Source organism: Hippopotamus amphibius, chromosome 12, assembly GCF_030028045.1.
Source record: "Hippopotamus amphibius kiboko isolate mHipAmp2 chromosome 12, mHipAmp2.hap2, whole genome shotgun sequence".
Classification (NCBI taxonomy): domain Eukaryota; kingdom Metazoa; phylum Chordata; class Mammalia; order Artiodactyla; family Hippopotamidae; genus Hippopotamus; species Hippopotamus amphibius.
In genome coordinates, this window is record NC_080197.1 from 78,163,430 (window position 1) to 78,184,962 (window position 21,533).

The 21,533-nt window shown below is 51.7% G+C and overlaps 1 protein-coding gene across 2 annotated transcripts in view; it reads right to left on the minus strand.

The window, feature by feature from the left end:
* Window positions 1-272: 272 nt before the first annotated feature.
* The window catches only part of PRMT8 (protein arginine methyltransferase 8), an 84,274-nt gene continuing 63,013 nt past the window's right edge, over window positions 273-21,533 (minus strand). The window contains exons 7-10 of one of the 2 annotated variants that reach the window (XM_057702221.1): window positions 15,108-15,223; window positions 9,792-9,942; window positions 1,808-1,929; window positions 273-1,090 (exon numbers count right to left, since the gene is read on the minus strand). In XM_057702221.1, coding sequence (XP_057558204.1) covers window positions 1,007-1,090; window positions 1,808-1,929; window positions 9,792-9,942; window positions 15,108-15,223 — 473 coding nt within the window. In that variant the 3' untranslated portion in view covers window positions 273-1,006. The remainder of the gene's footprint in view (window positions 1,091-1,807; window positions 1,930-9,791; window positions 9,943-15,107; window positions 15,224-21,533) is intronic. The other variant, XM_057702222.1, reaches the window with a different exon arrangement.

Genomic DNA, 21,533 nt, shown 5'->3' on the forward strand with positions numbered 1-21,533 from the left:
CCTGACCTTGACCTCCCTCTGGGCTACCCCTGGCATCCCATTCTGGAGCGCTCGAGGTTACCTCAGGTCGGCCCACCCCAGCTCCAGGACCCTCCGCCCACCCCCGAGGGTCACAAGGGAGATGCCCTTGGGCTGGTCCCGGCTTCCAGGCTGCTTCTACCAAGGAGCTACCTTCCTTTTAGGAGCACCACGATTGGATCTTCTGTTCCACTGTGACCTCTGAGCCCCCCACCCCCACCTCCAGAGCACCAGGAATGCAGCCGCCCCATCACTTCGCTCTCATGTGCCTTTATTGAGCGCCCACGGAGTGCGTGGTCCTATGCCCAGGGTTCGGAGCCACAGTCTAGTCGAAAGGAGACCGGAGCTGGTACAGAGAACGTTTGGTAGCTGGGAAGGGACGGGGAAGGGGGGGAACTAATCACAAAACAAATTCCTATTCGAAAGCAACACAATCTCCTCTGAGAGTAATATATATTCTACGCACACGCGCACACACGCACACACCCCTGGATGGACACGGAGGTCACCCGCTCGGCACAGACAGGTGCGCCGGGTAACGTAACTAACAGGTATGCTGTCTGCGCACGCGCACACGCACTGCCGCACGCACAGAGCCTGGCTTATGCTATCAAAGACGCTAGTCTCCAGGGTCTAGTGAAGCAATCTGTCCTAGATGCCTGCAGCATGCAAAACTTGAAGTTCCGAGAGTCACGGATAAGGAGGGCGATGGGGACACGCGTGGGCTCCTCCATCCAGGGCCCGGCCGCGGCGCTGGTTGTGGCTCTCTGTTGGGATGACAGAGCCTCTGAGGAGGGCCCCCCAGAGCAGAGCCGAGGGGCTGGAGGCCCTCTGTCCAGTGGCAGGGCCCTGAGGTCACCAATCTCGAGGGCAGAGTGTCAGACTCCGGGGTGGAGCATGTCGTCCTGCAAACAGGGTCCCTTGTGGCAGCGCCGCAGATGGAGGTGAGTCTCCGTGCTCGCCCGCTCTCTGCAGCCTCCCACGTGTGCTAACGCATTTTGTAGTAATTAGATACAGATGTTTCGCACAGCTGTCCCTTAAAATCCAAGTCTACTGTGAAATCGAGGTCTCGCTGCAAAGAAGCAGGAGTCAGGGCATCAGCGCAGAAGGAGGCCAGGGACCGCTCCCCTCCCATCAGGCAGAGGGCCGGGCGCATCTGAGCTGCTAAGGTTTTCCGGCTCAGGACTCCCCACAAAAAGCCCTCAGGCGCCTCTTCTACTCCCTCATTATCCTCACAAGAAGGTCTTTGATTTCTAACCTAAATCCTTCCTGTTAGAATAGAGAGACGTTCCCTCTGGTTCATCCCGGGAGAAGTGGGGCGGCTGAAGCCCCAGAGCACCCTCAGTGCTTGCAGGGCACGTGCCCGTACCCAGGGGACTCGGAAAGAATCACACAGTCTCCAGCCCACCAGGCCAGCTGGAGGAATGTGACCTGGTTTTCCAGGCCACCAGACACTGTTCTTTCCTGGCTCAGCTGGTCCTAAATGAAGCGAAACCCATGGCCGTAGCCTGTGTTCTCAACACCCGTCCCAAGAGCTGGAAGCTGTCCTCAAGTCTGGGAGGGTCCCCAGGAGGCCCTACAGAAAGGCTCCAGTTCCCCAGTCTCAAGGGGTCCAGGTTGGAGTCCTTGAAGGATGCCATCACACCCAAACCCGCCTTCCCACTGCCTCCCCTGTAACTTTTCTGGTTGTGTACACGACGGGGCGACACGGGCGCGTGGGTCCTGGCAGCCCCCCAGGGTCCCTCTTTCTCTCTGACCCCAGACCCCCAGAGGCTGCCCCAGCACTCACCACGTTTTTGGCATTTGGCTTCATGGATATGGTCCCGTAGATTTCCTCTCCCCTCCGGACAGTGAGGTAATCTTCCAAGTAGAAGACGGTCTGCTTCCAGTGGGTGTAGGGGGCGTCGGGGGCTGAGGGATGAAGAGAAGGAGGAGTCAGAGAAGATGTCTCCAGAAGGGCTGGGACCCCACCCGAAGCTGCTGGGCTTCTTCTGGGACCCACTGAACACTCTGCCCAGCACTCTCGTTGGGTCAGGCGCCCAGTCCCTGTGCCTGCGCCAAGCCCTGCAGAGCTCCCCACTCAGCCCAGAGACTCCTCCCGGGGTCAGTCCCCACCCACTCGGGACTGCAGATCTCAGCTGGGGATCAGAAGAGAAACAAGCTGATATTACAAGGTCATACCAAGGGCGGTATTAACACAAACAAATCTCAAAATGTCACTGCTTTCCATTAGTTCAACAGACTGAAGACTTTCAGACAGTGTGGGGGAGAGATCTGGAGGGTGGTCCATCCTGTCTCCCCTTAAATGACACCATTCATGCCAACTCCATGGCTAAACCCGTTTCCCCAATTCCACTGATACCCCAATCCTACAAATAGCTTTCCCTGCCTGCCTCTCTGTCCCAAAACCAATCCTGGTACCCTTGGACCAGGCCTGCTGGGGGGTTTCAGCCGTGCCTTCCTACCTGAATCGAGTAAAAATTGGGGATGATTCTCATTCCATGGACGCAAGGCTAGTCCACAGCTTACACCTCACGCATAATCCAAAGCCACACTGATGCTTGCACCTCCCTTGTATTTGCCATGAAATCCCATCCATCCTTCTGGGCACACTACAAATTCTACAACTAGTTGAGGGGTCCTGTCCTATGGGCCCCCTTCTTCAGCAGCAGCCATCCTTGGGACACGCTTCCCTCCCTAATCACCAGCCTCCCCCTTCCTCATCCTTCAAGGTCACGTCCTCGGGGAAGCCTTGCCTGACCACACAGCTGGATGAAGGACACCCTGAGCTTATGTCACCATGGTGGCTGTCACGCCGCTGCGTAACCATCTCTGTCTCTTTTTATTTGTTTGTGTCCTCCACAACAGTGGTCCCCACCCTTTTGGCACCAGGGGCCGTTTTGGTGGAATTTTTCCAAGGACTGGGGCAGGGTGGGGTTGGGGGGATGGTTTCAGGATGATTCAAGTGTGTTACATTTATTGTGCACTTTATTTCTATTACTATTAGATCAGCTCCCCCTCAGATCATCAGGCATCAGATCCTGGGGGTCAGGGGCCCCTGCTCCACAAGACTGCAGTCTCCATGAGGGCAGGGGTCTGCTTACTGCTCTATCCTCAGAGCCCACCACCACACTTGCTAGGTCTGTGAGGACCCAATAAGTGAACAATGGTAAAAAGCCAGAGGGGGCGTGTTGTGATGCTTCAGGGCACCCAGAGGTGTTTGGTGATATCGAGGTTTGGAACCTAAGGGTGGTAGAAGAACCTATCTTACAGCCAGGTTTCTCTTGCCCTTCGGGCTCTTACCTTCCTCCACCAAGATGCAGGACTCATTAACACTGATTCCCTCTTTGCTTAGGAGCAGCGCTGAAGGTGGGAGGACTTGGGGAGGACGTAATAAGCGCCTTTCAAATACTTCAAAGGCTGTCACACGTAAAGACTTGTGTGTGGTCTTATAGATGGCTTTGGAGGCAGAGCAAAGGCTAGACACTGGGAATCACTACAAGGCAGAGTTTTAATCACAGGAAGAATTGGGGCTGTCCCACAATCCCATGCACCACCTGCAGTCCAGCCTGGAGGAGTTCACACACAACCTGACTGGGGATTTATCGCACGCCCAGTGGGACCAAGATCGTTCAGCCCCCAAGATCTATTTTAATAGTGGTGAAGCGTCTGTCTGTGTTCTTTGCAATGAACTAGCTTGAACAAATGTCAGTGGTTTGGACAGAGACTTGAGTAGCCTTTGATGCGTGCACTTAGGAAATCGATGCAAACTCAAGGTCGAGTGGAGGGGGACCAGCTTGAGGATTTGGAAGAGGCATCATGAACGTGGAGTCTGTGCCGCTCAGATCCTGGATCCCCAAACACACCCAGGCTTCTCGGCCTCCAAGGCATACTGCTGTCCACGGCAAGGTCCACCTGCTCCTGGCACCTTCCCTGCCAACGGCATCTAAACGAATTGTCAAAAGATAGCCTCCGGGGTGTGCGGAGAGTGGCAGAGTGTGACTGACGGCACTCTCACCCCCGCTGCCACCCACGCCAGCCCAGACAGGTGTCTCTCCTGTACTTAAAGACCTTCAGGCAAGGAGATTCCAGCAGCTTCCTTCTGCCTCCTAATCAGATGCCTGCGAGACTCCCAGACACTTCAGTGGCTCAGATCTGCCAACCACGGCCTCTGATGCTGGCCCCCCAAAACACTCCGGCTGTGGGTTGGAGGAAAGTGATTTTTTTCCCCTCGACATCGACATCAAAAGGCTAAGAACTTCCCCAAACATCTCATTTCTGTGATGGGTCCACAGACTCCTTGCTAAAGCAGTTTTCTCAATCCAGGTTCTCCATCAAGGTGTCCAGGAGAAGCCGATTAGATGTTTTGACTCTAGTCCTAGAGATCTGAATTCAGTAATTCTGGGGCATGAGAAGGGGGCAGGCTTGCCAAGGTATAAAAATCTCCCCCCAGGTGTTGTAGAGACAGAGCCATGTTTGTAATCGCTGTGCAGACTCAATCATTCTCATCTCATACATCTCTCCGGTGGGTACCAGTGGAAAGGACATTTGATTAGACAATATTAGGCCCAGTGTCCAGTCTTCACTTTGCCGCACATTTGCACTGTGACCCTGGGGCTTTTTCTACATCTGCAGAAGGTTTATCTTCCAAGGAGTAGGTGATGGAAACGGGGAAGGATACACTGAGCAGGACCGTTTTCCTGGCATAAGCATCAATAGCTCTCCCTTTCACTCTCAAAGTATCCTTAATTGAAAGATGAATTATATGGTCACCTTACCTATAACATATCAGGCCCAGTTTAGGGTACCACTAAGCCATTGCACTAGGTCATTACTTTATCATTGTGGAAAGCAGTATATGATGTCATTTATCTGTCAACTATGGCTCTGGCCTGGAAAGCAGTGCTGCCTCACTGTCATGGTCTGGAATGTTCTAGGGATTCTGTGCACAAGGGTGAGCGGCCAGGATCACTGGGGGCCGTGACATCCAGAGTACTGGTCAGGGAACAAGCCTTTTCCTCCCTTCCTGCCCCAACGACAACCTTCAAGATCGCGGGAGTGGCTTTCAGGTTTCCTTGTTATGATGATACCGTCATTCACGCATTTGTTCATTCACTCATTCGTGCATTCATTCATTCACTCACTCATTCATTCATTCACTTCATTCATTCATTCAGCAGAATCCCCTCAGGATGCCTATCACATGCCCGATATGGTCCTAAATGTGGGGAACAGCAACCAACACAGCCTTGCCCCCTGAGATCCTGCAGCCTAAGTGAGAAGACACTCAGGTAGCTGTCCTTAAAGTCTGGTGGAAGCTGTGACTGGGGGTGGGGGTGGGGTGCACAGGGGGCTGTGGGAACAACGGCAGGGGCCTCTCACAGGAAAATTTTTCCTGGTGCTTTTGGAGAGGAAGTGGAATCCTCCCTCCTCTTTCTCTTCCCAATGGCTAAGTGGCTGGGAGCTCCTTTTGGAAAGTAATACTTTTTCTAGCTGTAAAGTTGTAATTCTATTCCCTAGGGGGCTCACAAGCTTTATGGAGAATTAAAGACTATGCCTGAAGAAGCTTCTCTGACCTGAGAAAATGTCTCGATGTCACAGGGTGGCAAAGCTGGGAAGGGGCCGCCAGGCAGTTGAGGTCCAGCCGTGTCATTTCACTCACAATGAGCCCAAGGCCCAGAAAGGAACACACTCAGGCTCGTCTCCACTGCCTGATGGCCCTGCCTTTCTGATTCCTGGAAGAACTAGAACTTAAACTCAGGCCCGCTTCTGCTCCAGGTCCTGCCCTTCCACACAGTAAACCCTGGGGCACCCTGTACCCATTTCCTACTCCACCCACTGAGGATGTGCCCAAGGGGTAGGGCAGCTGTGCTGGCACAGCCCAGAACCCTGGGTGCCTGTGCCCGTTCGCAATGGCTTCTCCCCGGAGCTGCAGCAGGGAGACGCCAGAGCCAGTAACAGGGATTGTTTTCAAGCTGCACAATAGGAATCATGCTTTCCAGAGGGCCTCCCAGAGCAGCTGCAGCGCTTGAGGGCCGATGGGGAGGGAGCCACTTAGAACAATCAGCACTTCAATGAAGTTCAAAGCTAGCTGAGGCCAAACAATACCTTGTTTAAGCCTACACGTACACATGATAAAACTTTTTAAAAACAGCAAGGGATAAGGAACCCAAAATTCAGGGTAATGTTCATCTAGAGGTGATGTGGGGGATGGGATAAGATGGGACCATCCAGGTAGATGCAAAGGTACTGGCAGCATTTAAGTCCTTGAGTTAGGTGTGAGCTTTCAGGGATTTATTATGTGACTCTGAACTAATTTACTTGCATTTATTAATTATAAGCATAATCATATTATATTTATTAATAATGTACTGCTGGCTAATATTTATATTCTAATTAACAACAGTTTATCTCTTGATATTAACTAATGTGTTTACATTCTAATAATAATTAGAATTATTACATTCCAGTTACTATTACATTCTAATTAATAACACTTTACATTCTAGTTACTGAGTTAGCTGGCAAGTTCACAGGTGTTCTTTGTATTAATTAAAAAATAAGCCAAAAGTGAACTGTGCGTGACCCAACGATGGTAGTATGTCATGAACCATGAATTAGGATTAATCTGATTCTGTGCATCTGAGGTCCTTAAAAACAAAGAAGAAATACTCTTTCCTGATGGTCTGAGTAACGCCCACTGCCAAAGCCACGTCAGCTGGTAAAGATGGTAAAGACGTCTGCTACACGCTGGACCAAAACCACACTGACATCCATCGGAAACAGATCATCTCAGGGAAAGAAAAACCAGGCCGGGAGCTACAGGGCTGGAGCCCAAGCTTTGGAGACAGAACTCTCTATTGTACCCCTGCCCCCTGACTTTCTCACCAACTGCAGCAGAGCAAGTCCTGGGGGAGGTGTCACCCAGGGTTGAAGGAGGCAGAGCCAGCCACTCTGGCTCCACCCTGGTCCTCTAGTCACAGCCCTGGTCCTGGTCCTCAAGTGAGCTCCCCCTCAGCCCTCTCTGCCCCACTCCTCACCATTGCAAGGCTGAGTCTCACCCATCCTTCAAGGTCCGGATTAAATATCCCTTCTCCCTGCTGGCAATTTCTGTGCACCAAGAAGATAAGCTCGCCTGCTGCTCCTATAGGAAGGGTAGCAGCTGACAATGACCTGATCAGAGGTCTCTGGTTTTCCCTGGGATGAGGAGGCACCAGTGCTGGCCTGCCTGATGGAGACCAGAAGACCCTGATCTTGGTGGTCAGGAGACACCGACTCTGGAAAAAGCCCTTCTATAAGGGATTAGGTAAGTCTCTTGTCTGCTCTTTCCCACAAGAAAATTTCAGGCTCAGGTGCCTTCACTAAGGAATTCCAGCAAGTATTTAAAAAAGAAATATCACTGATCCTTCAGAAACTCTTCCAGCAAATAAAGAGGAAGAAACACTCCCCAACTTATTCTATGAGATCAGAATTACTCCGATAGCAAAGTCAGACAGAGACATCACAAGAAAACAAACCTATAAACCCATGATGATTCATCCATATAGATGTAAAATATGTTAACAAAGTATCAGAAAACCGACTACGCAACATATACAAAAGATTATACACTGTGATCAAGTGGGATCCCTGTCACCACATGAAAGAGGACCAATGCTACCATGGCTTCAGGAAGTGAATGATCATATCTTCAAATTCTGGTAGAACTCACCTATCCCCGCCACGAGCACGCTCACTCAGCCCCAGCTGGTGACCAGCTCCCAACTCCCAGGAAGACCTCCCGTGAGTGGTCAGGATGAACACAACCCCCGCGTGGGAGTCCTCGCTTCATAAACTCATCAAACAGAGATTTGTTTAGAAATTTCTGAGCCACGCCCCACTGGGAGGAGCCAGGAGGGCAGGGATTAATGAGATGTGAGCCCAGCCATGGGGAGACCCAAGGCTGCAGAAAGGGGTGGAAATGTTCAGTGACTGATGGCACAGCCTACATTGGAATCCCGGGTAGCTGTTTTCAAAAAAAAAGAAAGTGGATATCTCCGTGCGCCTATGGCAGTATCTCCAAGACACACGGTTAAATAAAGGCAAGGCAGCGCAGGGCAGTGTGTATGGTGCGAGCGGACCTGTGTTTCCAAGAAAAGTGTAGCTGGATGTCATACTCCTGTCATGGAAGATGCCACCAGTGGAGGCAGCTGGGTCTAAGGTTCACAGAAATCTCGTACTATTTTTGCAACTTCTTGTGAGTCCATAATTATTTTAAAAAAAGAAAAAGAAAAAAAACGTATACAGGTATGTAGTTGCTTGTGCACCAAAAAAAAATTTGGGAAGGCTACAAAATAAATCATTACCAATATATGCCTCTGAGGTGTGGGACTGAGATGGATGGGACAGAGGACTTTTTCCTTGACTTTTTTGCCTCTCTTTATACCCTTTCGTTATTTTTGTTGCTGTTGTTAGAGTGCACCCGTATCACTTCAAGCATGGCCATGACAGCCATAAGCACAGGATGTCAGGGAGCCCCAAGAAGGATGCCTAACCTTGACCTTAGAGGGAAGGAGGGGATCATAGGACCTGAGCTGAGAGACGCACGCCTCAGCCGGAGGTGGCCAGCTGAGGAGGGGGAGGGGTGAATTGCCATAGGCTGAATCATTTCCCCCCCAAATTCATGTGTTGGAGCCCTGAGCCCCAGGACCTCAGAATATGACCATATTTGGAGAGAGTGTCTTTAAAGAGGTGATTAAGTTAATATGAGGCCCTTAGGGTGGGCCCTCACCCAATCTGACTGGTGTCCTTGTAGAGCAAGGAGATGAGGACACACACAGAGACACCAGGGATGTGCACAGAGGAAGGAGCACGGGAGGACACATCGAGAAGGTGGCCGTCTGCAATTCAAGGAGAGAGGCCTCGGGAGAAACCTCAAGAGGCCTCCAGAACTGTGAGGGATACATTTCTGCTGTTTAAGCCACACAGCCTGTGGCAGTGGGTTACAGCGGCCCAAGCAGACGAGCACAGGAAGGAAGGAGATGAAACTAACAGAAGACCCTCCTGCCCCCTGGATGGACAGGGGCTTGGGGCACACAGAGGCCACAGCCCAGGGACGGAAGAAACCTGAATGTAGGGAGCTGCAGGTGCTCCGTGTGCTGGGCTGCGTGCGCCGGGCTGCAGAGGGACAGGGTGGAAGACGTATTGCGGAGGGTGGGGAGAGATGAGGCTGCGGACGTGGGATGGAAGCCCACCCCGCCCCACCATTTACCAGGCTAAGATATCTGGGCCTATCTGCTCCGGGCAATGAGGCACCGCTGAAGGAGTCTGGGGGCGTGTCAGGGACGTAATGAAGATGGACGGAAGCTGGGAAGACAGGAAGGAGACGTAGAGACGGCTTGTAGCCTAGGCAGGCAGACGTTGAGTCTGTCGTGAGGCATGGCAGCGAACAAAGAGAAATCTTGCTCCCTTCCGTGTGCTCCGCCCACACAGGGGATGCTCGGGAAACACAAGATGAACAAACGTGCATTTGAAAGGCAGCCCCCACGCCTACCTCTCCCCACCTGACACACGCTCTCAGATCTGGCCACGCCCGCCACAATTTTTTACCTTCTTCTCAGGCAGCCAAAACTGTGGGGATGTGCGATTCCTCCAGGGCTAGAGAGGCTTAGGTGACAAGGGAGGGCCCCTGGCTGACGCCTCCGGCCCTTGCCCCACGTCCAGGCCAGGGAGGTCACTTCCCACAGAGCTGCAGCACGAGGCAGGAGGGTCTGGAAGGCCCGCAGAAAGCTCACCTGTGGAAAACCCCATTTTCTTGTGGCACTTGGTAAATTCGATATTGAAATAGGTGACCAGGGCGTGGACGTAGTCGTTGCGCTGTATTTGTAGGCAGAAGGCGGACGTGAAGGACAGCTCCTCCGTCTTCACTGTGTAGATGTCCACCTCCTGCAGCCCAGAGAAGAGAGAATGCGGACCCTTAGCGCCTCCACAGAGTCTGGGCCTCACCCACAGCTTCATTCCCCTGGGAGACGATAGACGGCAGACTCTCTGGGGTGTCGGGGCTCTTGGGGGAACTTCCCAGGCCCACCTGCCACTCTCCCCATGACCTCCTCCCTCCTTTCTAGGGTGGAGTCTTCTCAGGCAATGCTGTAAACCGGCTTGAGTGAGAGCCTGAGGGCAACAGAGTTAGGAAGGTGAGGTGGGGACTGATGGAGGGGAGGAGAGAGAAGAGAAAGATGAATTAGACAGAAGATCCATAATACACTCCGAGTGGTCCACCTTAGCATCACTACTCCCTCTAGCTCTTCACATGGTGTGATCCCTGGAAGATGGCATCAGCATCACCAGGGGGCAAATTCCAAGGGGTGGAGTGGGGAGGGGAGGGCATCCCAGACCTACTGATCAAAGCAGCAGTCTGTGCTCAGTCAAGCCTCCCCAGGTTCCCAAGGACCTGACTACTCACTTCCCAGCAGTAGGAGCTGTGGAGTATTACCTCAGGAGTGAGGACCAAGCCCACACAGTCATGGACTGAGCCTGGGGAAGTTTGCTGACCATTTATCACAAGCCCAGGCAGTTTAAAAAGTAAAAATAAAAGGGGGAAATAAAAGGTGAGAATTTTTCAGTTCTAGCTGGGAATGGAGAACAAGGAACTAAGAATTCTAACAGTTTCAGCTGGGAAGTGGCTGAAAATCAATCTTGCATGGAAGCAGGCGGAATGAACAATGGTTTGCAACGCGCTGTTCTTTCTGCATGAAGGATGCTGACCTGACGGCCGGCTCCGCTGAGACAGGGCAAACCTTCCAAGGCCCAGGAGGCATCCAGACCGCTTTCAGTGAGGTCTAAGGAAGAACCTCCCACTGCCGGGCTGTGCAGCAGAGACCTCTGTCCTGAATGCTCCGTATGAGCCAGACAGACACCTGTGTGCCTGGAACAGTTCCCAGGGGCACCCCTGAGGCCCGGATGATGGAAGGCATTGGTAATAAGTAGGAGAGAGGGACGAAGAGACAAAGAGGCTTTTATCTCTTTCTAGGGTGAATAAAGGAAAAACTGACGCAAAGCATCCCGGGGTTTTCTAAGATAAGTCCTGCCTCCACAGGGTGGACAGAGGCGGAGGGGAGGTCAAGGCAGCCGGCCAGCCCAGAACTCTGTCACAGCCGCGGGCTGCGCGGCTGCGACATCCTCTGACCTCTCCGTTGGGAAGAAGGTGGGACGGCAGGTACAGGGGACTGTGGGAGCCCTCAGTGTCGGTGATGTCATTTCAGATGCAAGCCATGCTGTGTTTCTAAAGCCCAAGGACAGGGAACAAGGACTCACGGTCCTCGTGAGCCTGGGTCAGGCATGCAGAATTTTATGGGATTAGAAAGCTGGTCCCTTTTACCCTGGGAACGCAAGAGCCCCGAGAGCATCCCCAGGAAGTAGCCGTGGGTGCCTGAACTCCGCCAGGGAGGATGCACTCACCGCCTACCAGGCAGCCAGTCCCCCCCGGAGTCTCCAGTCCGTAGGTCCTGCTTCAAAACTAGCGAGGAGGGCCCACAGCAGCCTCTGTAACTTCCACCCACGGAACAAGCCAATGCCCGCTCCTGCTCACGTGGGTCCCCAACCCTTTCCTTCTCCAGCATAAACTGCCTCTCCCGAGTCACAGTTTCCGGCTCCTGCATCTTCCTCGTTGGGGACCCACTTCTAGCAGCCTCTGACCTCAGACAGCACCCTGCGGTCTCCTGCCGCCTTTAGCTGGCCGAGCCCCTCCCCCACTGCATCCCCTTTTTTCTGGGACTTGAGTGCAGTGGGCAGAGTCCCTCGTTATAGGTCACCCTGTTAGTTTGGGCCATTGCCCCCATCAGGGAAATCTTTGTAGCCCCAGTACCTGTCAGCTCACATTTGCCATCCCTCTCGGCCACGTGTCTGCAGGTCCCTCCAGCCCAACAACCCTTAGGGCAGCCGAGCTTAACTGGGTTTTTGTTAAGGGCTTCGGCACAGTCCACGGGGCTGGGCTCACGTCGTCTGCACTCACTGACTTTTCCATCTCCTTCTCTGTCGGGGCCAGCCCGCCAGGCTCCAGGCTCCTTCCGAGGTCCCTGTCCCTTTCCCTCGGGTGCCCTCTGCCACCAGCCTTGTCTGCTCTTCCCACCCGCTTCTGGCTCATCAGGGCAGCCTCACCACCTTTGCCCCCGCCCCCACCATTAGACCGGAGCCCTTTAGACGTGGGGGCTGGACGTTATGGTCTGTGCGCCCTTGGTGGGTGACGTAGCCCCTGACACGCGTCACTCTTCTCCTAACACTGTCTCCCTTCCTGACGACTCTCCTTCTCACCCGCTCCCCAGGCCTCTCCTTCAGACCAACCAACTAATCTCTCTAAGACGCATTCACACTACGCCACTCCCGGGATCTAAAGCCCTCCATGACTTTCTATGGTTTACCTAAAAATATCCAAGCCTCTTGACCTTGGACACAGAAAAGGACCTGGGAAGTAGGCCCTGTGACTCATCTGGACCTGGTTCCTTTCTCCTCTGTCCTTCCCTGACTTCTACAACACTCTCAGCACATACACACACACACACACACACACACACACACACCCCACCCCATCTATCAGGGATTCCGTCTCTATAGGGTCTCAGATATCCATCAACCAAATGTCAGCCACCAGTGCCCTGACAGCGTTCTCTAGGTCCTGCGGACATTTGCATCTTAATAGGGGCCTCTGGAGGAACAAAAGCCTTCCAGACCGAAAAGTAATGAAACTACATTAAGCGGGCGCAATCGTGGAGGCAGCTGGCCTTCTGGAGTGGGGGTTGCCGTCTGTGCGGATGGGTCAGCTGTAGCTGGGCCTTGGAGATGCAAGGCCCCTCGGGTCAGGGCCCCCCTGCTCTCAGAGTCAAAGTCTCCAGAGTCAGACCCATTATCCTGGCCCCCAGAGCCCAGATCGCGTTGCCGGGAGGCTTTCTCTTTCTGCAGCAGCAGTACCTCTGAGACCCCAGGGAGACCCCTGACTTGGCCTCAGGCCACCCCCCCGCCCGACCCCCCAGGCACAGAGCTCCGCAGGCACGGGTGACTCAGAGGAGCCCGGGCCCCTGCTGTCCCCGCCACTACATCATGTTACAAACGGATGCCTCAAAGCAGAAGTCTGGTCAAAACAGTCTTAATTATAATAAAGCGTCACAAGCCGCAACGTTAATAGCGATGAAAATAGCAATTAAGCGTGTGAAGAAGGCCAAGTGTTTTCCCAACAGACCCAGGACGACGGTGCTGAGCACATTAGCAAGAGCTGATGGACGGCTCTCCTGGTGGCAGAAGCAAACACAGGCGTCCTTGCCCTTCTCAGGGCTCAGGAAGAAAGGTGACAGTCGGGAAGGTCCCAGAGCTCCAGCCACCCCCCCAGCATCCCCCTCCCAAAACACACAGAGCCCCAGGCTGTAACCCAGAAGACAGCCTTGCCTGTTCCTGGCTGGGAGGGGAAGGGGAAGAAGAGGGGACAGAGCAGGCCAATCCGGGACCAGCAGTGGACGTGCACAAGTGCCGGGGCCACACCTGCAGGGCAGGGGCAGAGAGCGACCCGGGGTCCAAGCACACTGAAGGAATCTTATCCCCACACTGAAGCCCCTACGGGCAGACGCCTATTAGTTCCATGCAGCTGCCGTGCGTCATTTTGGCAAATTCAATTGCACCAGACAATTTCTACTTATACTACAATATTTGCAGCAATGTTTTGCACTATGGGTAAGTTATTTGGGGTATACTTTCCTGGATCTTGTTTGGGGCACCAGAGGGAGAGGCTTCAGGGACAGAAGGGCTGGTGGGAAGAAATAAAAGGACACTTGCTTGTCACCAATCCTGTCTGGACTCGGAACGGGCCGAGTTAAGAAGTAGCAAAACCCTTCGGCATGAGGCCAAGACTGAGGCTTGGAGCCAAAACCCTCAGGCAGCAAAACGGGAGGCAGCATGTATCTGATGGGACCGGTAAGAGGTTCATCTAGTTTTATTTGTCCTCCAAGGTCCCTTCTAAATGCCATGATGACAAGGCTTGTGTTTCTTCCCAGGGAGACTCTGACCAGGGACAAGGGACCGTTCTCACCTGGACAAAGCAGCCGTTTGCATCAGTCCTGCAGAAACTTCCCCTCACCCCAGTGGCCCTGGGCTTTTCCCCATCCCATCCGCCCAGAGTTCCAGAAAAAGCAGTGATATGCACAGGACCAGGGCACGCAGCTGTGTTTCAGCAAGATGAGGGCAGGGAGGACCGATGACTACTGACACAGTGAACCCAGATTCTTCAATGAAAACATTAACTTGAATCCTATGAAACTGTTGTCTTTCTAGACTTTAAAAAAAAAAAGGAAATAGCAGGAGTTTTCCATGGTTGACAGGATAGATTAGCATACACAAATGCAGATACTTAGGAAAAGGGCTGGAAGGATCAACCCATCAGGTGGACAGGGGTTACCTCTAGGAGGAACGTGGGGCTGGAAAGGAGAGGAGGGCAAGGGGGGCTTTTAGTAGTACCCTAGCAAAGTTGGCGTGTTTGGATATTTAGTGATGAGAAAGCACTAGGCAAGGACAGGTGTGCCCAGAATGCTGGCGAGCTCTTCTCCATCTGCACTGAAGAAAGCCTTGGAGCGCAAGACGTGAGGCCATGTACAAACAAGGGCACTCAGGAAGCAGGGAGCTCTGCCCCAGCCGGGTCAGGTGTGTGCTCGGAGGTGGGGGTGTGAGGCTGACTACACAGCAGATTGAGGTGTGGGCTTTCTTGCCTAAGAGGCCAACCCCCACTGAATGGAGGGGCTTCGCCCAACCTGAACCTTCAGGACGTTCTGGCTCTAATGCTCCTCCACCCCCACCTGACCTTCCCGCCCCCCTCGCACCACCAAGAGACATGCGCTGACCACCCCCAGAACTGGGCCACGTGGAGTCCAGTGGCTCTCTTTCCACAGCTCTGCTCAGTGACCATGCCTGCTCTGACAGGTCACCACGGGCCTCCAGAGGCGCCAACCAAGGTGGCCTTGCCTCACAGTCTGGGGCCCTGCAGGAGCTGGTGTGGCCTCTACCCCAGGCCCCAGTGTCCAGGTGGCACAGCCGGGTTCCCGCACACCCAGGCCCGAGCAGGAGCATCCGCAGACCTTTATTAAACAGGCATTGGTCACCACTTGCTTTGGGTCCACGATGTCCACCAGGGGCTCCTTCATGGCCACATCCCGGATGCAGGTCATGTCAAAGCCATAGACATTCTCCCACCCTGTGGGAACAGAGCGAGATGTGAGGGCCTGCAGCGGGACCCCCAGAAGTCTCCGACCCTCCTGAGTCCTAGAGGGTGGGGAGCAGCTCGTGGTCCCCTGCCTGAGGACATGAGAGTTGCTCACCTGGTGGATAGCTTTGCCATGGGCTGGAAGCTCATTCACACCATCTCATTTGTACAGGTTCTGCTTTAGGGTTAGGAAAAGTAAAGCTCAGAGTGGCTGAGGAATTTCTCCAAGGTCACACAGCTAGACTCCCACAGGACCAGGGCTAGAACTCAAATTCCTGATTCTTCTGTACCTGCTCTCCTGCCCCCTCTCTGAGCCTCAGAGTCTCCCACAAACTCTCGCCTCTGCATCCACATTTCTGCCCCGTAGCCTTGTCTCCAGCCATTCTCCACACCTAGAAGGCCCATCTCCCTCCCTCCTCCCATCCCCTCCAGTTGAACCTCTCAAGCAACAGAAAGAAACATGGGCTTTCAGTGAAACAGCTGCAGTTTGAATCCCAGCACCACCACTTCCTGGCCAGGCCCTTGTGCAAATTTCCTAACCTCTCTGAACCTCCCTTTTCTCAACTGAAAAATGCGGGGCGGGGCATGGGAGCAACCAGGAGAGGCCTTGCCTTTCTCACACGCCACGACGTTCTCACTAAGGATCCATCCCATAAGACATATCCCCCAGGTGGGGCACGGAGTATCCCAGCAGTGCTCCTTGGCTCCTTGGGGCTGTTTACAAGGTGCTTTAAGTGGGGGACAGATACAGGGTGCAGGGTTGGAGAGTAAATGAATGCAAGTCTGATGGTCCAAGATCACCCTTAAATGATAGTAATCACTGCTACCACTGATTGATCACCTAGCCCAGGCCAGACCTGTCCCTGAATCTCCCCAGCAACGCTGTGAGGACAGATGAGAAAACAGGGGCTGGCAGAAGCTGGCATCCGGCTCACAGGCAGTATCTGGCCCAGCATCCCACGGCAGGGAAACCGTGGAGCTGGGCTTAAACCCAGCTTGTGTCCTAACCCTTCAGCTGCACTGACTCGGTCGTAATGGCAACCAGGAATGCCACTTGCTCTCCTCACCGTGCAGAGGGTGCCTGAGTGGGGTCTTTAGTTACTGGGCAACTGAATCCCACTCGTCCGTTTATTCAGAGGGGTTTGGAAATACACTGCAGTAGAGGTGCTTTTCTCTAAAATCTTACAGGATTAAATTTTTTTTAAATGTTCACCAAACAAATGGTACCTTAGGGAACTTATGTCCCTGCGTGTGTTTAGGAGAGGGGAGTGGGAGGAAGGAGGTGTGAATGGTCAAGGAAAGCTGTGCTCCTTTTACTCAGATTCTTTTCAAGGGCACACAAAGACCTTCCTTGGGGAGAAGACGCTGAGAAAATAATCTCATCTCCCAGAGGGTGAGCACTTGTGAAATTCTGGCTTGAGGATAAGATGCCAGTCAGACCCCTTTGTATACCCGAGGCTGGTGCCAGGTTTCCAATGAGCCTACCTACGTTCGGGGAAGGGTGGCAACAGCACATGCTGCGGAGAAGGCCCCCTTCTAGAATCTGGAAATAGCTGTCCATGCTCACCCAGGTAACACATGCACACCAAAGCACACTGCCTTTGTTTAAAACCCTTTCTCATGAGACTTGCAGCCACGCGCTTGCTCTTTCCCTGTCCCGGCCCTGCCTTAAGTTAAGGTTCAGTGAACGTGTTGGGCGAATATCTAAGAGTCTATGTGGGTAATGGTTAAAGTCCTGGGCTTTGGGCTTCAAATCTGGGCTCTGCTGTTTATTTGCTGTGCAAGCTTAGGCAAGAACTTAACCTCACAAAGAGTCAGTTTCTTCTTTAAAATGGAGATGATGATCGTGATAGGTACTCCATAGGGTTGTTACGAGGGTTAAATGTGATGCCATATGTGAAGTATGTAAGACAGTGCCTGGCCCATAGAAAGCCCTCGATACGTAATCGTTGCTATCATTACGTGGTTTCAGCTCTAGCTTTGCCACCATCCAAGCTGTGTGACCATGGCGGCTCAGTCCCCTTCTCTCTGGCTTGTTTGTAAAGTGAGGAGTTTGGTTCAGTGGTTCTGTGTTCCAGAATTATCTGGGACACTCTTTAAAATACAGATTCCTGGACCACAACCAGACTTACTGAATCAGAATCTCCAGATTTGGGGGCCAGGCAGCTGGAATTTTCAAGTCTACATAGGCAATTCCAACCAGCTGGAAATCCTTGGGCTACATGATCTTTGTAGTCCCTTCCAGTCCAATTTTCAAATGGATTTAAAGTCTCAAATGGCCACTGTGACACCTTCTCCAGCTACTCCCAACCATGGGACCTCTCCTCCTGTATCCTCAGCACCTACAGCAGAGCATCTGGCACAATACAGGTCCACGGATAACACTTTTTTAATCGGAATTTTTTCCCAAACATTTCATGCCTGCCCTGCTTCACAGTGCCTGGGGTTTTAGTTCCCTTCTTGGGGGTTAATTTGTGTCTTATCTCCCCAGCCAGAGTGCCCCATCTCCAGTTATTCAGTGACATATCATCCAGGACATTAGGTTTCTTTCTCTCCTTTCTGCTGACCATGCATCTCCCATCAGCTTCTTTACCATACGTGGAGCAGGGATGGGAGAGGATACACACCGAGCACATTAATCTGTGGTTGCAATTCTGTCTTGTCTACTGAATGAGTGAATGGGGAATGAGGGTCACCAGCCACCTGGAAATACTCTTATTAATTTTCTGGGAATTAAAAAAAAAATAACAGCAGAAGGACCTGAGAAATTTAGTTTATGGATTAAAACAGACTCTTGAAAAGGACTGTTCTATGGTGCAATGAGTGCACCTAAAGCAACAACAAAGCCCAGACCTACCATAACGACAGACCAGATGGACTAAAATCCCCACTTTAATAGCCCAGCAGAGGAAGAGGCATGCTCTTCTCTGGGCATAAGTTATTCACCTGTCCCTACTGTCCAGCATTACTCACAATGTCCAGCATTAATAAAAAATTACAAGACACATGGAAAAGAAAGAAAAATATGACCCATCACCCAAAGAAAAAATAGTCAATAGAACCAGACTCAGAGATCAGGTGTTGGGATTATCTATCAGAGATGTTCAAGTACCTGTAATTAATATTTTAAAGAATCTAATGGAAAAAACATGCATGAACAGATGAAGAATTTCATCAGTGAGATGGGAACTATAAAAAAGAGCCAATGGAAATGCTGGAAATGAAAATCACAGTATCAAAGATGAAGAATTCTTCCAATGGGCTTATGAGAGAATGGATATTTCAGAGGAAATAATAAACCTGAAAACAAAGACAAGAATATGAAGTGCTGGAAAACAAATTTCACTCTTCATTGGAGAGAACTGTAGCTACAATCTCCCTCCTTTCCCTGGCCCCAGTAATTTGAGTTTCTCTGCTAGGGCAAATGGGACTGCCTCAGAGAAAAATAGAGCAAGTGCCACCAGGTGCCACTTACAGCTTCTCCTCTAGACAGAAAGGAAGGTGTGTATAATAGTTTCATACACTTTAGGCTCTTAGATCAAAGTCAGCTCCTTGTGTAAAATAGGCTAGAAATAGAACTCTGGATGTTGGGGTGCTGGTGGAGGAGAAACCCATGGAGAGCACCTGAGCCCTCCAAGAGGTCCTGCCCTTCAACCTTCCAGCTACAGGCAGCACTGACTCTACACAAGGAGTTCCTTGTCATCTTCTCATTGGTCAGGAACCTGGGGCCCATCCTCTGACCTTCAGCAGGTTCTAGATTCATGTACTGGGCAAAAAAACCCAAATAGAATATCTACCAAATTTCCTTCCAATTTTGAGATTCTAGAAATCCCCAGAATAAATAAACAAAATTTAATGACTGCTCCTCTCTCAGAGTTAAACCCTCCACCTTGCACATCCTTCTGCTGGTTTACTTCTATTCCTTCATTCATTTTCTCATTCATTCACTCAACAAAATATGCATTGTAAGCCTCATATGTGCCAATCATGTCTCTCTTTCTGTGTGTTCCCTAGTAGTTGGTGAGCAAATTGAGGGCAGGTTCTGTATTTCCCTCATGCTTGTGTTCCCGTGTGGCACATGGTTGAGAAAGAGGGGAGGGGAGAGGAAGGGAAGGGAAGGAAGAGGAGAAATTGTTTTCCTAACAATTTCCTTTCTGAAAGGGGGATTGGACATGTCTTCCTCTCCTGCCCCACTTTAAGATTTTTCTTTTTCAGCCAGTTCTCGAAGCAACTGAAATTTGCTTACAATTGTTCCCTTGGCAACCAGCAACTTTGTGCTTTCACTTTTGATTTAGAACTCCGAGTAACCAAAATCTGTTTATTTAAAACAGATTTCTAAATGGGCTTGCTTCCTTTACTAAAAACAGAAACGGGTCATTTAAAAAAAATTTAAATAGAAAACTTGAGAACACGTTGAATAAACTTTAAAGGTGTGTTTGATTTTTGGTTTTGGGGGTGGGGGGAGCAGTGTTGACAGACTCCAGAGACTCCATAAGAAAAAATAGGACTGACTTTTAATTTTTCTTCTTTTTCAGAAGGCATGAACATTGCAATGGGCCGGACAAGACGCCATCCCATGGTCTCCAGTCCTGGGCTGGCACCTGCGTACGGCCAGTGCCCCAGCTCCCGTCAGGGCCGGTCCGGTCCTCATTGCAAGGTGTGTGAGCCGGAGGTTCTGAACACGATCCAGGCAAGGAGGAGGGTGAGGTATGTTTGCTTTTAAACCACGAGGCAGCTCCTTAAAGGGCTGTGCGGAGGGTGGGTGCTCAATCAATATTTAGTGCGCGTGAAAACAAAGAATGTGCCTGAAGGTTCTCGCCCAAACACAATTTATACAGTTACGGCAAGAACTCCAAAAGCAGCATTACCACACAGCTCCAGGGCAAAATATGTCCTATTTACTATATGCATTTGATCAACGTTCACTGTTGAGCTGTTTCTGAAACCTATCACGAGAGCACATCTGTCCTAGATTCTGAGCCACTGAAGGCTGACAAGCTTGGCAGTCAGACCCGGGGGCCAGAGCCACGAGCAGGACAGGGCTTAGCGACACATCCAGAGACCAGGTTGGTGCGTGTAGCACCGAGAACCATCACGTGCCTTAATATACATCACCCCACTTAATCCTCACGGCAAGTCTATAGGATTGGGGATTTCATCTCGAACCGAGGCTCAGAGATATCAGGCACCTTGCTCAAGGTCACCTATGGGATGTGAAGCCAGGGCTGGCTGACTTCAAAGCAGGATCCTCTAACCCTCCTGCCTCTCATTGTTTAGCGAATGTTGGAAATGATGCCAGATGGGCTGGAGGCAGAGGGCACAGAGCCTCAGACAACTGTCGCATTTCTGCCTTCTCCTGAACCTGGCTCTGAACTTCATGCTCTGAGTTTGTATTTCCAGAAGGGTGTGAACACACACGCAGATGCCCTCATTGTGTAGCACAGCCCAGCTGCAGTATCGCCAGCAGCATGAACAAAGATTAGATGGTACAAGACTTTGTTGGACTCGGGAAGCCTAGCCTCTGGGGGCAGGAGACCCATCTGTTCCACCTGGAACCCCTCCGTGGGAGTCTTGCCAAGGGGGGTTAGCACTGCAGGGTCAGGAACCCAGATCTGCGAGCCTGTTTGGAGTCTCTGCTCGTACTTTGGTTGGATGGCGTGCACGCTGGCTTGTGCAGGGTGGGGAGAGGGGGGAGTCTTTGCCCCTTTGTCACTTTAGCTCTGGCTGAGGACACATGGCTGTCTCTAAACTTTCTGAAATCATAATCCGTTTAATCTCACAGAGGACCAGGCTTGTGTCACTGAGAACAGTTACCCTTTGAATGAAATAGAACCAGACAACTCTTTGGGGACCAGATAAAACATTGGAGAGTTGGGGGGAGGGGGGGTTTTTTCTAAGAGAACAAGTTTTCAGCTGATGAGGCATAAGGAACACAGGTCCGGATGAGTTCCCTGCCCGCCCTGGAGACCCATGTGCCCAGCCCCCCTCTCTCCCCATATTTTACTTCATGTGAAGGAGAATCAATATCATGTTGAAAAGTTTGAGGGATACAAAAGCAGGGTTCAAAACGACTGGCCTGGCTGGAGACCTGAGGTCCCTGCCCCTGTGTGGACATTGGGGATAGATGACCCTTAAGAGCTTTCAGTCCCTAACAGCTCTGCAAAAACTCAGCTTCTGCCACTTTGTTCATTTCCCATTCACACTGCATTCATTCTCTCCCCCCTTTATCTCCCACCAGCCACACTGCTTATTTCCTTTTTTTAGAAGCTCCACTCTTGGGACCAGAGGAAAACATCCAGAG